The 17,662-nt window shown below is 45.3% G+C and overlaps 1 protein-coding gene across 1 annotated transcript in view; it reads left to right on the top strand.

Moving 5' to 3' along the window:
* The window catches only part of mmp11a (matrix metallopeptidase 11a), a 66,077-nt gene extending 50,846 nt beyond the window's left edge, over positions 1-15,231 (top strand). Inside the window, exons 7-8 of the mRNA XM_068055466.1 lie at positions 6,915-7,172; positions 9,086-15,231. Of these exons, the coding sequence (XP_067911567.1) occupies positions 6,915-7,172; positions 9,086-9,219 (392 nt within the window). The 3' untranslated portion in view covers positions 9,220-15,231. The remainder of the gene's footprint in view (positions 1-6,914; positions 7,173-9,085) is intronic.
* The last annotated feature ends 2,431 nt before the right edge of the window (positions 15,232-17,662 follow it).

The following is a 17,662-nucleotide window of genomic DNA, read 5'->3' as shown; positions in this document are numbered from 1 at the left end:
GGCACCACACCTTAGGAAGGATATATTGGCCTTGGAGGGAGTGCAGTGTCGATTTGCCAGAATGATACCTGGACTCCAAGGGTTAAATTGAGGAATTTAGAAGGTTATGGGTGATTTGATCAAAGTTTTTAAGTTATTAAGGGGAATAGATAGGGTATATAGAAAGAAATGATTTCTCTTGGTTGGGGAGTCTAGGACAAGGAGAATAGTTTAAAAATTTAGAGCCAGGCCTTTCAAGAGTGAAATTAAGAAGCCCTTTTACACACAGTATGGTAGAGGTTTGGAACTCTTCTGGAACCTGAAGTTGATGCTAGATCAATGGCTAATTTTAAATCTGAGTCAGATTTTTGTTAACCAAAGGTCTTCAGGAATGTAGGGTAAAGGCAGATATATACAGTTAGGTTATAGATTAACAATGATCTCATTTGAATGGCAGAAAAGGCTCCAGAGGCTAAATGGCCTTCTGTTCTCATGTTCCTATGATCAGTGATGGACACGTGGGTCTATGGGAACATGCTAGTCAGTAATTGGACAGAAGGGTCTATGGATCAGTCGTGTCAGTGATGGACAGAAGGGATTCATGGGTCAGGACTGCAGTGATGGATAGAAGGGATTCTATAGGGCAGTATCATCACTGTCAAGAGTGACTTTTTGGGTTTGTACCAGTCATGAATTTTGGCCGTTTGTGGAACAATGTGCCACAGACCTGTATGGACTGCTGGGACCAATGGATGAGGCATTCGTAGTGTATACCCCATGCTTCGGTACATGAATATCACATCAGGATCCAATAAGGGTTGTAGCAGCCTCCTTTAAATAGAGTTCGTGTACTGGAGAGAGGGGCTTCCATGGGAGGGTTAATGCAGAAGTAGGAGGGTTTTCAATTGGATGGATTTGTAAAAGGCAGACCATGCTTGACTAATCTAATTGGAGTTTTTGAAGTAACAGAGAAGGTTGATGAAGGGAATACAATGGATGTCCAAATGGATTTTAAGAAAGCCTTTGACAAAGTACCACATAAAAGGCTGGTTAACAAGACTGAGTCTCATGGAATAGGAGGGTCAATGTCAGCTTGGATTTAAAAAAATGGCTTCAGGACAGGAAACAGCACGTCATGGTAAATGGTTGTTTTTCAGATTGGACGATGGTTGACAGTGGTGGTCCCTGAAGGTTTAGTGCTAGGATCACTGTTTATTTTGATCTCTATAAACAACTCGAATATTGGAATACAGATTGGAAAATTTTAAAATTTTAATCATACCAAACTTGGAGGAGTGGCAAACAGTGAGGATGATACCAATTGACTGCAACAGGACATAGGCTCGCAGAATGGGCAGACAAGTGGCAGATGGAATTTAATAGAGAAGTGTGAGGTGATGCTTTTTGGCAGAAGGGATAGGGGAGGCAATATATACTTCTGAAGAACGTACAGGGACAGAGGGACCTGGAGGTTCATGTGCATAAACTTTTGAAGATGGCAGGACATATTGAGAGAGTAATTTGCGAAGCACATGGGATCTTGGGCTTCATAAATAGAGGTATTGAGTACAAAAGCATGCAGGTTATGCTGGACCTGTATAAAGCTCTGGGCCACACTAGAGTGTCCCGTTCTGGTCACCACACATTAGAAAGGAAGTGAGGGTCCTTGAGAGGGTGCAGAGGAGATTTACCAGAATAGTTCCAGGGATCAGGGATTTTAGTTACAAGGTTAGGTTGGAGAAGCTGGGATTGTTCTCGAAGCAAAGGAGATTGAGGGGAGATTTGATAGGGGTGTACAAGATTCTGACCGGTTTGGATAAAGTAGGAAGAGGAAAGCTGTTCCCATCAGCTGTGCCTCAGTTGGTAATCCTCTTGCCTTTGAGTTACAAGGTTCTTCGTTCAAGTCCCACTCCAGGGCTTGAGTGCAAAAATCAAAGCTGACATTCCAGTGCAGTACTGAGGGAGTGCTGCACTGTTGGAGGTGCCATCTTTCAGATACGATGTTAAACTGAGGCCCTATCTACCACCTCAGGCGGATTGAAAAGATCTCATGGCACTTTTTTTTTTTAAAAGCAAGGGAGTCCTGGCCAATATTTGTCCCTCAATCAACAGCACAAAAACAGTTTATCTGGTCATTGTCACATTGCTGTTTGTGGGAGCTTGCTGTGTGTATAATAGCTGCCATGTTTCCTGCCTTGAAATACTGAGCACAATTCAAAAAGTACTTCATTGGCTATAAAGCATTTTGAGACATCCGGTGGTCATGAAAGGCGCTATATAAATGAAAGTCTTTCTCTTTTAGCTGATGGTACAAGGGCTAGGGGGCACAGAGTAAGGTTTTGGGCAAGAGATGCAGGGGGTTGTGAGGAAGAATTTTTTTTTACACAGCGGGTGGTAATGACCTGGAACTTGCTGCCTATGAGGGTGGTGGAAGTGGAGACGATCAATGATTTCAAAAGGAAATTGGATAGGCACGTTGTTTTATTCATTCACAGGATGTTGGCATTGCTGGCAAGACCAGCATTTATTGCCCTTGAGAAGGTGTTGGTGAGCTGCCTCTTGAACCACTTGTCATGGAAGTGTTTTTTTTTCTGTTTAAAAAATTAAGGGGGAGGGGTCTGTGTGTCTTTAAGACTGAGAGAAGTTTTATATTCTCTGGGAACAGTGTGTGAGCTGGAATCCTGTTCCTAAACAGCGAGAGATGCGGTCATATGCCATGTTGTATCAGTTTGACTGTGTAAATACTGGCTAGAACTGGTTTGATCTGGCAGACCAGCAAAGCATGCTCTCCCTGAAGGAAGGATTTGTATCTCTCGCTCTCTCTCTCAGCAGAAAATCTACATTGGCCTACAGGCTATGTTTCATCTAAAGAGAAAACAGCCCCTGTAAAGGAATCTTTGCATTATTGGAGGTAGCAAATTCCTTTTTACTCCTATCTCTAAGAAATCTCTGCCTCAGGAGTGACTTTCTGTTGCCTTTTGTGTTCCTGGGAGTTCTGGAAACTCATTAAAGTTTCTACTGTTAGACTGCTAATTCAAAATCTAAATAGACCTGTTGCTATACTCCTTGTTGAAAGATCTGTGTGACGCCTGCTGCAGCCAAAGTGCCGTGAATGCCTATCCATTACAGACTGTTCATCAAACTTGCCTAGAGACTTCGAGTGACATCTGACTGTTCGACTCGGACACCAAACTGAACTGGGAACATAACCCACCAAGAATTACAACCCAGTTATTTTATTATTCCTAAGAAACAGCTCTAATTTAAAACATCATTTCAGAACTGGTTAACCATTGGTTTTTAAATGTATGTGTGTGCGCATGAGGGTTAGGATGAATAAGAAGTTATAAACTCCTTGCTCAGCATGATAGAGCCTCCCTTAAATGGCTCGGAACGCATACTGTCCATCCGACTGCTCACCATCTCTGGTCCAGTACACCTACTCAGCATCTATGCTCCAACACTCTGCTCCCCACCTGAAGCTAAAGACCAGTTCGATGAGGAACTCCATTATATCATTAGTAGCATCCCCAACACCGAACACCTATTCCTGCTGGGGGACTTTAATGCCAGGGTTGGGGCCGACCATGACTCATGGCCCTCCTGCCTTGGGTGCTATGGCGTTGGAAGGATGAATGAGAATGGGCAGAGACTGCTGGACTTGTGTACCTATCATAACCTCTGCATTACCAACTCGTTCTTTCACACTAAACCCTGTCATCAGGTTTCATGGAGGCACCCAAGATCACGTCGTTGGCACCAACTAGACCTCATCGTCACAAGGCGAGTCTCCTTAAACAGTGTTCAAATCACACGCAGCTTCCACAGTGCGGACTGCGACACCGACCACTCCCTGGTGTGCAGCAAGGTTAGACTCAGACCAAAGAAGTTGCATCATTCCAAGCAGAAGGGCCACCCGCGCATCCACAAAAATTTCTAAATTCACTTGTAACAGCCCTTCAAAACACTCCCACAGGGGATGCTGAGACCAAGTGGGCCCACATCAGAGACGCCATCTATGAGTCAGCTTTGACCACCTACGGCAAACGTGCGAAGAGAAATGCAGACTGGTTTCAATCTCATATTGAAGAGCTGGAACCTGTCATAGCCGCTAAGTGCATTGCACTGTTGAACTACAAGAAAGCCCCCAGCGAGTTAATATCCGTAGCACTTAAAGCAGCCAGAAGCACTGCACAAAGAACAGCCAGGTGCTGCGCAAATGACTACTGGCAACACCTATGCAGTCATATTCAGCTGCCTCAGACACCGGAAATATCAGAGGAATGTATGATGGCTTTTGGACCAACCATCAAGAAGATCGCCCCCCCTCAAATCTAAATCAGGGGACATAATCACTGACCAACGCAAACAAATGGACCGCTGGGTTGAGCACTACCTAGAACTGTACTCCAGGGAGAATGTTGTCACTGAGACTGCCCTCAATGCAGCCCAGCCTCTACCAGTCATGGATGAGCTGGACATACAGCCAACCAAATCGGAACTCAGTGATGCCATTGATTCTCTAGCCAGCGGAAAAGCCCCTGGGAAGGACAGCATTACCCCTGAAATAATCAAGAGTGCCAAGCCTGCTATACTCTCAGCACTACATGAACTGCTTTGCCTGTGCTGGGACGAGGGAGCAGTACCACAGGACATGCGCGATGCCAATATCATCACCCTCTATAAAAACAAAGGTTACCACGGTGACTGCAACAACTACCGTGGAATCCCCCTGCTCAACATAGTGGGGAAAGTCTTTGCTCGAGTTGCTCTAAACAGGCTCCAGAAGCTGACCGAGCGCGTCTACCCTTAGGCACAGTCTGGCTTTTGTGCAGAGAGATCGACCGTTGACATGCTGTTCTCCCTTCGTCAGATACAGGAGAAATGCCGTGAACAACAGATGCCCCTCTACATTGCTTTCATTGATCTCACCAAAGCCTTTGATCTAGTCAGCAGACGTGGTCTCTTAAGACTACTAGAAAAGATTGGATGTCCACCAAAGCTACTAAGTATCATCACCTCATTCCATGACAATATGAAAGGCACAATTCAACATGGCGGCACCTCATCAGACCCCTTTCCTATCCTGAGTGGCATGAAACAGGGCTGTGTTCTCGCACCCACACTTTTTGGGATTTTGTTCTCCCTGCTGCTCTCACATGCGTTCAAGTCTTCAGAAGAAGGAATTTTCCTCCACACAAGATCAGGGGGCAGGTTGTTCAACCTTGCCCGTCTAAGAGCGAAGTCCAAAGTACGGAAAGTCCTCATCAGGGAACTCCTCTTTGCTGACGATGCTGTTTTAACATCTCACACTGAAGAGTGCCTGCAGAGTCTCATCGACAGGTTTGCGGCTGCCTGCAATGAATTTGGCCTAACCATCAGCCTCAAGAAAACGAACATCATGGGACAGGACGTCAGAAATGCTCCATCCATCAATATTGGCGACCACGCTCTGGAAGTGGTTCAAGAGTTCACCTACCTAGGCTCAACTATCACCAGTAACCTGTCTCTAGATGCAGAAATCAACAAGCGCATGGGAAAGGCTTCCACTGCTATGTCCAGACTGGCCAAGAGAGTGTGGGAAAATGGCGCACTGACACGGAACACAAAAGTCCGTGTGTATCAAGCCTGTGTCCTCAGTACCTTGCTCTATGGCAGCGAGGCCTGGACAACGTATGTCAGCCAAGAGCGACGTCTCAATTCATTCCATCTTCGCTGCCTCCGGAGAATACTTGGCATCAGGTGGCAGGACCGTATCTCCAACACAGAAGTCCTCGAGGTGGCCAACATCCCCAGCTTATACACACTACTGAGTCAGCGGCACTTGAGATGGCTTGGCCATGTGAGCCGCATGGAAGATGGCAGGATCCCCAAAGACACATTGTACAGCGAGCTCGCCACTGGTATCAGACCCACCGGCCGTCCATGTCTCCACTTTAAAGACATCTGCAAACGCGACATGAAATCCTGTGACATTGATCACAAGTCGTGGGAGTCAGTTGCCAGCGTTCGCCAGAGCTGGCGGACAGCCATAAAGGCGGGGCTAAAGTGTGGCGAGTCGAAGAGACTTGGCAGGTGGCAGGAAAAAAGACAAAAGTGCAAGGGGAGAGCCAACTGTGTAACAGCCCCGACAAACAAATTTTTCTGCAGCACCTGTGGAAGAGCCTGTCACTCTAGAATTGGCCTTTATAGCTACTCCAGGCGCTGCTCCACACACCACTGACCTCCTCCAGGTGCTTACCCATTGTCTCTCGAGATAAGGAGGCCAAAGAAGAAGAAGAAAGTCTTTTCAGACATAGATTTATCTCACTATTGTTTAAGATTTAGTTTATTAATAGTTAATTTGTTGTTTAAAGATACCTGGTTTGGTGCTTTATTCTGGGTGTTGATAAAGTGTTTTAATTTGGCTAATTTCTGGTAGGTGGGAAACTTTAATGGAAGTAATGGGACTAAATTGACAGTGCATACTCCCACCTCGGTTGTAACACACTGCAGTCTCTGTGGTGTTGGTACACCCATAGTGCTGTTAGGAAGGGAGTTCCAGGATTTTGACCCAGCGACAGTGAAGGAATGGTGAAATAGTTCCAAGTCAGGATGGTGTGTGACTTGGAGGGCAACTAACAGGTGGTAGTCCCATGCATCCCTTGTCCTTCGAGAGGGAAGTAAACTTGCAGGGCTGTGGGAATAGAGCAGGGGAATGGGACTATCTGAATTGCTCTACAGAGAGCCGGCCTGGACCTAATGGGCCGAATGGCTGCCTTCTGTGCTGTAATGACTCTGACTATCTAGGATGGGTTGAACCAGGTCCCAAAAGTGCAAAGTCCATTTTTTATCTCGATGCAACACCCAGTCCCCCTGTTGATCCTTCTTCTGTCTGTAAACTTGCTTTTCTTCCGTGATTCTCAGCACCTTTTATTGTCTCCATTTTCTTCCAGGCTCCAATTACTGGATCTATGATGGGGAAAATCAAGTGTCGGGTCCCAAGTTAATCTCTGAACTGGGACTGCCTATCGCGGAGGTCCAGGCTGCTCTGATGTGGGGCTTGGAGCAGAAGAAGATCTATTTCTTTAAAGGAACCAATTACTGGCGATTTAATGTGAACAAAAATGATATGGACAGCACCTACCCACGCAGTACCAACGACTGGCGAGGTATCCCTCCCAACATTGATGGGGCATTCCAGGATGAGCATGGTGAGCAGCCTCTGATGTGGTGCAACCCAGACTGGCGTTGGGCTACCAACTGCTCTGGAAACCTCAGCCAAAGATTCAACAGCGGTGGAGGGGTGGTGTGGTAGGGTAGGTTGGAGGTGAGGTGGGGGGAGGGGTGGTGGGGTAGGGTAGGGTAGGTTGGAGGAGTGGTGGGGTAGGGTTGGGGGGAGGGGCGGTAGGGTGGAGGAGTGGTGAAGTGAGGGGAGGGGTAGGGTGGAGGAGTGGTGGGCTAGGGGGAGGAACGGTAGGGTAGGTTTGAGGGGCGGTGGGCTGGGGGGGGGGGACAGGGTAGGGTGGAGGAGTGGTGTGCTCGGGGAAGAGCGGTGGGGTAGGGTGGGGGGAGGGACGGTAGGGTGGAGGAGTGGTGAAGTGAGGGGAGGGGTAGGGTGGAGGAGTGGTGGGCTAGGGGGAGGAACGGTAGGGTAGGTTTGAGGGGCGGTGGGCTGGGTGGGGGGGGGTGCAGGGTAGGGTGGAGGAGTAGTGGGCTGGGGGGAGGGGTGATGCGAGGAGTGGTGGGCTGGGTGGAGGAGTGGTGGGCTGGGTGGAGGAGTGGTGGGCTGAGAGAATCTTGTCAACCAATGCACAGACTTTGTCATGTCTTCGCCCTTCCTTTCCTGAGGTGCTAACTGATGCAGTTAGAAGCAGTGAATCTGACAAGGACTGATAAACGTGAAGTGTGGAGGCAAAACTCTGCTACGTTTTAGATATAGTAATACTTGGAGGGACTGCAGGGTTTCCCAGTGCATGAATTAGATGGGCCAAATGGCCTTCCTCATCCTATAGTATCTATCCTGTGATCTTGTTAAGAATGGCACATCCCATGAACTAGTTAAACACTGAGCCATGTTGGTTGAAAGAATCTGTTCTGGGTCATGTAATGCAATTCATTCATTTCAATAGGAATCTGGCTGATAGTTTGGGTACAGAATTGTTCTCTGAATAAACCATCAACACAACTAAAGGACCATGTCTATTAGAAACTATTATTCAGGTCTACTTTCACTATTATAAACACCATGTGTTGAGGCACTGAGCCATATGGACTGTAAAGTTAGCTGGGATCAGTAAAAGTGACCATGATGCTGTTTGGATTTTCATAAAAACACAACTGGTTCCTTTGTCCTTTTTGGGCAAGGAAACCTGCCCACATGTGACTCCAGTGCTACATCAACATGGTAGAGTCTTAACTGCCCACTGAAATGGCCCAGGAAGACACTCCGTTGTATCAAACTTTTATAAATGGCTCAGGAAGAATGCTCGCCATTCCTTTCTTGGGACATTGCCAGTGACATCCACATCCCAAGATTTTTTTTTTCCCCAAAAGTATGGATACCGATCAACTGCCCTCACTAACTTGAATAAATTACAAATAGGCAGCCAGCACTGGAACTGTGCCTCAGGTGAAGTCACAGCTAATAGGGGGTAGGAGAGTGGGGAAAAATTGAAACAGACTTACTGTTGAGATATTCTTGGGGTTTTATATTAAGAGCTGTCCATGTGGCATCCAGTAGCACAGCATAGGTTTCGCTTCATCCTTCCCATTCTACTGAAGACCTGACCTTAGCTGTGCTGCTGTGAGCAGTATTGACCGAGGGTCAGTTTCTACCCTACGAGAGAGATTGTGCTGGTCTGAGCCTAGTGCTGGGTCCCGGGAGGCAAAGGGAGATGGTTGTGGGAACCATGGAGAAGAGTAACTGAGACAAATCACACCTTCAGCCAGGTTTTGGGGCTTGTGCACCTTGGGGTGAAGACCACACAAGGACATATCACTGGCTAGCTGACCAGCTGTGTCTTTTACACCATTAACATGACCAGGATTTTTATGGTAAATCACAATTGGAAAATACCCTGGAGTTTTCTTCTTTACGATCTAACTGTGACCTCTTCGTTGGCAGGTTATGCTTACTTTCTCCAAGGGAGATATTACTGGAAGTTTGATCCCGTGCAGGTGAAAGTACAGGAAGGCTACCCACGGCTGGTAGGCCCCGACTTCTTTGGATGTGCCTCTTCCCCTCGGCCAGTCACATGACTCTGAAAGATGCTTAAGGCTGCTGGAGCCACTCTTGGAGATTCTTCTGAACCTGATTCTGTGAGCTTCTAGTCTACCCTTCACTCTGGGTCTTTCCCATTTTCCCACTTACTTTTCTGGGACTTTCTTCTGCACAATGATCCAGAGTTGGGTTGAATCTCAGTATATGGCAAGATGGAGAAGAATTTGGCACGTGCACTTTGTTTGCTCCTGTAGGCTTGGAATGAATGAGGGCCCCATCTGTTTAGGATAGCTGTTCATCTACACCTAATTTTACAACATGATTGTTCTGGAAGACTTCAAGAATGCCCTTCAGAAGAAAGCTAATGTAGAACAGATATCTGGTCACTCCTTCAGCTTGGCAGAGCCCATTACATTATCTGTATTACTTGATACTTTATAGGCCTGGCATTATTTTGGGGAGAGAAAAAACTTTGCCTTTCATGTAAAGGCCTGTAATCCGATTTGGAGGCTCAGCATGACCAACAATTTAACAATTATTCCCACAGAAACATAGAGGTGTGATGATATGGAGGTTAGACTCCTGCCTGCTGGGTGGCCACATTAGGAACCGTGGCTGCATTCACAGGATTGCCATGTATGCACTCCAAGTGGGCAGGGATCCACCACAGTGTCAGGCAACTTGCCGGGCTGTCAGAAGAATGGAGTCACCTTATAGAGAAGTGAAGACACCAGGTTTGTCCACAATATCTGCTTGTCAAACTCCCCAGTAATTTGAAACAGTAATCTGACTGGTTTCTAAAACCACGTTATGTAAAGAGGTTGAATGAAAAGCCTGGTGGCTCAGTGGGTATTTACTGCCCCTGTATGGTGCTGAACTGCACAGATCAGTAGCATCAACTCACATTGTCTCCAATACTGAATAATCAAGTTTTAACTGTGAACCATGACACAGTAATGGCAAGCTCAACACGCATTTCACTGAGGGCAAGATCGGGCAGGGTGTGAAGGGGTGATCCTACCTGATCCTACCCTCACCCCCTACCTGATCCTACCCTCACCCCCTGTCCTTAACTTCCTGTAGGGATTCCTGAACAATGAATAGAACTTGATACCCTGGCTGATTATGCCCTCCCTACCCCAGAGCCACCATTCATTACATCATACCTGAGCTGTCATCTTATAAAACATAGCTTCTCACAAAGTTCAAGAAAACCTGTAGAGGCCAATTGTTGGGTGAATGGAATTTCAGCTTCATTCCAGCTGGTTTCTGCTTGGTACAAAAAGAGCTTCATTTAAATATCTGGTGATATTTAAAGGTGTAACATCTGTTAAATGAATGGGACCCAGGCCGTAATGAATGAATGAATGAGACCCAGGCAGTGGTGAATGAATGTGAATAAAATCCTTGAAAGTGGATAAATCCCCAGGCCCAGATGAAATGTATACAAGGCTGTTAAGAGATGCAAGCAAAGAAATAAAGAGGTTCTGTACATCATTCTCCAATTCTCCCCCTCTACAGGTGTAGTGCTGAAGGACAGCTAACATTGTACCATTGTTTAAAAAAGAGAAAAGAGTAGACTGAGTAATTACTGGCCAGTCAGCCTAACCTTGGTGGTGGGAAAATTATTGGAAAAAGTCCTGAGGGACAGGATAAATCTTCATTTAGAAAGAGATGGATTAATCAGACAACCAGCATGGATTTAAGGGAAAGTTGTGTCTGACTAATTTGATTGAACTTTTTGAGGCGGTAACAAGGAGGGTCCATGAGGGTAATGCGTTTGATGTAGTCTGCATGGATTTTAGCAAGGCTTTTGACAAGGCCCCACATGACAATCTGGTCATGAAGGTAAAAGTCCATGGGATCCAAGGAAAAATGGCAAGTTGGATCCAAAATTGGCTCACAGGCCGGAAGCAAAGGGTCTATACGTGTTTTTGTGACTGGAAAGCTGTTTCCAGTGGGGTTCTGCAGGGCTCAGTACTGGATCCCTTGCTTTTTGTGGTATATATCAATGATTTGGACTTGAATGTAGGGGGTATTATAAAGAAATTTGCAGATGACCTGAAAATTGACCGTGTGGTTAATAAAGAATGCTGTAGACTGTAGGAAGATATCCAGGACTGGTCGGGTAGGCAGAAAATCCTAGAATCATAGAACGGGTACAGCACAGAAGAAGGCCATTTGGCCCATGTCTGTGCTAGCTCTCTGCAAGACCAACTCCCCTGCCCTTTCCCTGTAGCAATACAATTTTTTTCTGTTCAGATAATTATCCAATTCTCTTTTGAAAGCCATAACTGATTCTGTCTCCACCAGCCTCTCCGGCATTCCAGATCCTAACCAGTCGCTGCGTTTATTTTTTTAAAAAAAAGTTTTTCCTCATGGCCCCATTGCTGCATTTTCCAATCACTTTAAATCCGTGTCCTCTGGTTCTCGATTCTTCAGTCAAGTGGAACAGATTCTCCCTATCTACCCTCATTCATTCACCACTGTCCAGACCCCTCATGATTTTGAACACATCTATCAAATTTCCTTTTAACCTTCCCTTCTTCAAGGGGACAAGCCCCAGCTTCTCCAATTTATCTATGTAACTGAAGTACCTCATCCCTGGAACCATTCTTATGAATCTTTTCTGCACCCTCTCTAATGCTTTCACATCAACCCTGAACTGTGGTGCCCAGAACCGGACACAATACTTCAGTTGAGCCTAAACCAGTGTTTTCTAAAGGTTTATTTTAACTTCTTTGCTTTTGTCCTCTATGCCCCTGTTTATAAAGCCCAGGATTCAATATGCTCTATCAACCACGTTCACAACCTGTCTTGCAACCTTCAGTGATTTGTGCGCATATACCCATGGGTCCCTCTGCTCCTGTACTCCCTTTAGAATTGTACCCTTTAATTTATATTGTCTCTCCTTGTTCTTCCTACCAAAATGAATCACTTCACATTTTTCTTCATTAAATTCCATCTGCCACTTGTCCACCCATTCCACCAGCCTGTCTATGTCCTCTTGAAGTTTATCACTATCCTCCTCACAGTTCACAATACTTCCAAGTTTTGTGCTATCCTCAGATTTTGAATTTGTGCCCTGCACACCCAAGTCTAGGTCATTAATATAAATCAATAAAAGCAGGGGACCTAACACTGACGGCTATAAACCTTTTTCCACTCCATTCAGCACGACTCGCTGGTTTGTATTCAGGATGCTATTGTACCTTTTTATTCCATGGGCTCAAACTTTGCCAACAACCTGTTTTGCAGCACTTAATCAAATGCCTTTTGGAAGTCCATGTACACTACATCAAATGCATGTCATAGAAACATAGAAAATAGGAGCAGGAATTGGCCATTCGGCCCTTCGAGCCTGCTCCGCCATTCATTATGATCATGGCTGATCATCCTGTTCCCGCTTTCCCCCCCATATCCTTTGATCCCTTTCGCCCCAAGAGCCATATCTAACTCCTTCTTGAAAACATACAATGTTTTGGCCTCAACTGCTTTCTGTAGTAGCGGCTCACCACTCTCTGGGTGAAGAAATTTCTCCTCATCTCAGTCCGGAAAGGTTTACCCCATATCCTTAGACTATGACCCCCTGGTTCTGGACTCCCCCACCATCAGGAACATCCTTCTTGCATCTACCCTGTCAAGTCCTGTTAGAATTTTATAGGTTTCTATGAGATTCCCCCCTCACTCTTCTGAACTCCAGCAAATATAATCCTAACCAACTCAATCTCTCCTCATACGTCAGTCCCGCCATCCCAGGAATCAGTCTGGTAAACCTTCGCTGCACTCCCTCTATAGCAAGAACATCCTTCCTCAGATAAGGAGACCAAAATTGCACACAATATTCCAGGTGTGGCCTCACCAAGGCCCTGTATAATTGCAGCAAGACATCCCTGCTCCTGTACTCAAATCCCCTCGCTATGAAGGACAACATACCATTTGCCTTTTTTACCGCCTGTTGCACCTGCATGCTTACCTTCAGCGACTGGTGTACGAGAACACCCAGGTCTCGGTACATATTCCCCTCTCTGTTTATAGCTGTTCAGATAATAATCTGCCTTCCTGATTTTGCTACCAAAGTGAATAACCTCACATTTATCCACATTATATTGCATTTGCCAACTCACTCAACTTGTCCAAATCACCCTGAGGCCTCTCTGCATCCTCCTCACAACTCACCCTCCCACCCAGTTTTGTGTCATCTGCAAATTTGGAGATATTACATTTAGTTCCCTCATCTAAATCATGAATATATATTGTGAATAGCTGGGGTCCTAGCACCGATCCCTGCGGTACCCCACTAGTCACTGCCTGCCATTCGGAAAAAGACCCATATATTCCTACTCTTTGTTTCCTGTCTGCCAACCACTTTTCTATCCATCGCAATACACTACCCCCAATCCCATGCACTTTAATTTTACACACTAACCTCTTCTGTGGGACTTTGTTGAAAGCCTTCTGAAAGTCCAAATAAACCACATCCACTGGCTCCCCCTCATCAACTCTACTAGTTACATCCTCGAAGAATTCTAGTAGATTTGTCAAGCATGATTTCCCTTTCGTAAATCCATGCTGATTCTACCTCTGTTTTCTAAGTGCTCTGCTATAAAATTGTTGATAATGGACTCTAGAATTTTCCCCACTCCGACGTCAGGCTGACTGGTCTCTAATTCCCTGTTTTCTCTCTACCACCCTTTTTAAGTAGTGGGGTTACATTAGCTACTCTCCAATCTGTAGGAACTGTTCCAGAGTCTATAGAATCTTGGAAGATGGCCACCAATGCATCCACTATTTCTAGGGCCACTTCCTTAGTACTCTGGGATGCATACCATCAGGCCCTAGGGATTTATCGGCCTTCACTCCCATCAGTTTCCCCAACACCATTTCTCTAATATTGATTTCCTTTTCCTCCCTCTCACTAAACCCTGTGTTCCCCAAAATTTCTGGTATGATATTTGTGTCCTCCTTTGTGAAGACAGAACTAAAGTATGCATTTAGTTGGTCAGCCATTTCTTTATTCCCCATAATAAATTCCCCTGTTTCTGACTGTAAGGGACATTTGTCTACATGTCCCTCATCAACCCTGTCTGTTACCTCATCAAAAAACTTTGCCCTTAACAAATCCATGCTAGCTTTCCTTAATTAATCCACATCTGTCCAAGTGACTGTTTAGTATTGTCCCAAATTATTGCTTCTGAAAGTTTAACTTCAGCGGCGGGAAAACTGACTGGCCAGTAGTTGCTCGGCTAATCCTTACGCCCTTTTTAAACAAGGGTGTAACATTTGCAATTCTCCAGTCCTCTGGCACCACTCCTGTATCTAAGAAGGATTGGAAAATTATGGCCAGTGCCTCTGCAAGTTCCACCCTTCCTTCCCTCACTATCCTTGAATGCATCTCATCTGGTACTGGTGACTTTAAGTACAGCTAGGTTATCTAATACTATCTAATCTATCTCTTCAATTTTTAGCCTATCCAGTGTCTCAACTACCTCCTCTTTCACTATGACTTGGGCAGCATCTTCTTCCTTGGTAAACACAGATGGAAAGTACTCACTTAGTACCTTAGTCATGCCCTGCCTCCATGTTTAAATCCCCTTTTTGGTCCCTAGTTAGCCCCACCCCTCCTTTTACAGCCTTTTAATATATATTGGGTGTAAACATTCTCTTTTATGTTAGCTGCCAGTCTTTGCTCATACTCTTTCTTTGCTTCTCTTATTTGTTTTTTTCACTTCCCTTCTGCATCTTCTATATTCAGCCTGGTTCTCACTTGTATTATCCACCTGGCATCTGTCATATGCACCCTTTTTCTGCTTTATTTTACTCTCTATCTCTTTCATCATCCAGGGAGCTCTGGATGTGTTTGCCCTACCTTTCCCCCTCATGGGAATGTACTTCGATTGAACCTGAACTATCTCCTCTTTAAAAGCAGCTCATTGTTCCATTACAAGTTTTGCTGGCCAGATCCAAGTGGCAAATGGAGTTCAATCTAAAGAAGTGTGAGGTAATGCATTTGGGAGGGTTAACAAGTCAAGGGAGTATACAGTAAATGGTAGGATACTGAAAAGTATTGAGGAATAGAGGAACCTTGGAGTGAATGTTTACAGATCCCTGCAGGTAGCAGGACAGGTAGATAAGGTGGTCAAAAAGGCATAGGGATACTTTTCTTTTATTGACCAAGGCCTAGCATATAAGAGCAGGGAGGTTATGCTGGAACTGCATAAAACACTAGTTAGATCACAGCTAGAGTCCTGCGTATGGTACTGTCACTGCATGACAGGATGTGATTGTACTAGAGAGGGTACAGAGGAGATTTACAAGATGTTGCCAGGATTGGAGAATTTTAGCTGAGGAAAGATTGGATCGGCTGGAACAGAGGAGCCTGAGAGGAGATTTAATTGAGGTGTATAAAATTATGAGGAGCCTAGATAGGAAGGATCTATTTTCCTTAACAGAAGGGTCATTAACCAGGGGGCATAGATTTAAAGTAATTGGTAGAAAGATTAGAAGGAAGTGCAAGAGAAATGTTTTCACCCAGAGGATCTGTGGGGGTCTGGAACTCACTGCCTGAAAAGAGACAGAAAACCTCATTGCATTTGAAAATCACGAGGATATGCAATGAGGTGCTGTAACCAACAGGGCTATGGACCAAGAGCTGGAAAGTGGGATTCAACTGGACAGCTCTTTTTCAACCAGCATGGAAACATTGGGCTGAATGACCTCTTTTTCTATGCTGTCATTCTTTCCCTGTTTCTATGTTTCTAATGGGACCTGGGTAGTGTGGATGAAATGAGACCCGGGCAGTCGTGAATAGAACCACAGAAAAATTATGGCACAGAAGGAGGCCATTCAGCCTGTTGTGTCCGTGCCAGCCGGAAAAAAAAAAAAACTAGCTGCCCAATCTAGTCCCACCTTCCAGCACCTGGTCCATAGCCTTGCAGGTTACAGCACTTCAGGTGCATATCCAGGTACCGTTTAAAAGAATTGAGGGTTTCTGCCTCCACCACCATTCCTGGCAGTGAATTCCAGACCCCACCACCCTCTGGATGAAAAAATCTTTCCTCATGTCCCCTCTAATCCTTCTACCAATCAGCTTAAATCTGTGCCCCCCGGTAATTGACCTCTCCGCAAGGGAAACGGGTCCTTCCTGTCTACTCTATCTAGGCCCCTCATAATTTTGTACGCCTCTATTAAGTCACCTCTCAGCCTCCTCTGTTCTAAGGAACACAACCCTAGTCTATCCAATCTTTCCCCATAGCTGCAACCTTCGAGCCCTGGCAACATTTTTGTAAATCTCCTCTGCACTCTCTCCAGAGCAATTATGTCCTTTCTGTAATGTGGTGACTAGAACTGTGCACAATACTCCAACTTTGGCCGAACCAGTGTTTTATACAGTTCCAGCATTACATCACTGCTTTTGTATTCTATACCTCAGCCAATAAAGGAAAGCATTCCATATGCCTTCTTCACCACTCTATCTACCTGTCCTGCCACCTTCAGAGACCCGTGGACATGCACTCCAAGGTCTCTCACTTCTTCTACACCTCTCAATATCCTCCTGTTTATTGTGTATTCCCTTGCTTTGTTTGCCCTCCCCAAATGTATTACCTCACACTTCTCTGAATTGAATTCCTTTTTCCACTTTTCCGCCTACTCAACCAAACCATTGATATCATTCTGGAGTCTACAGCTATCCTCTTCACGATCAACTACACAGTCAATTTTTGTGTCATCAGCAAATTTCCCAATCATGCCTCCCACATTAAAGTCCAAATCATTAATATATACCACAAACTGCAAGGGACCCAACACTGAGCCCTGTGGAACACCACTGGAAACAGCTTTCCATTCACAAAAACATCCGTCGACCATTACCCTTTGTTTCCTGGCTCTGAGCCAATTCTGGATCCAACCTGCCACATTCCCCTGTATCCCGTGGGCTTTCATTTTACTGAACAGTCTGCCATGTGGGACCTTGTCAAATGCCTTACTAATGTCGACCACATCCACTGCAATACCCTCATAAATCCTTCTTGTTACTTCCTCAGTAAACTCAATTAAGTTAGTAAGACATGACCTTCCCATAACAAACCCATGTTGATTAATCTGTGTCTTTCTAAGTGGCTGTTTATCCTGTCCCTCAGCATAGATTCTAACAATTTACCCACCACTGAGGTCAATCTGACTGGCCTATAATTATTTGGCCTATCCCTTGTACCCTTTTTAAACAATGGTTCAATGTTCACAGACCTCCAATTGTCTGGTACCTCGCCTGTATCTAGTGAGGATTTGAAGATGATCCTCAGCGCTTTGGCTATTTCCTCCCTGGCTTCCTTTAACAACCTGGGATGCAATCCATCTGGCCCTGGTGATTTATTCAAGGATGTCAGACCCTCTCGTACTTCCCCTCATTATGCTTCTTGTATCTAATATTTCACACTTCTCTTTAACGACAATGTCTGCATCATCCCTCTCCTTTGTAAA

The sequence above is a fragment of the Heterodontus francisci genome, chromosome 23 (assembly GCF_036365525.1).
Source record: "Heterodontus francisci isolate sHetFra1 chromosome 23, sHetFra1.hap1, whole genome shotgun sequence".
In the NCBI taxonomy this organism is placed as follows: domain Eukaryota; kingdom Metazoa; phylum Chordata; class Chondrichthyes; order Heterodontiformes; family Heterodontidae; genus Heterodontus; species Heterodontus francisci.
Note: the sequence above shows the minus strand (reverse complement) of the source record. Positions and strands in the feature narration are given on the sequence as shown.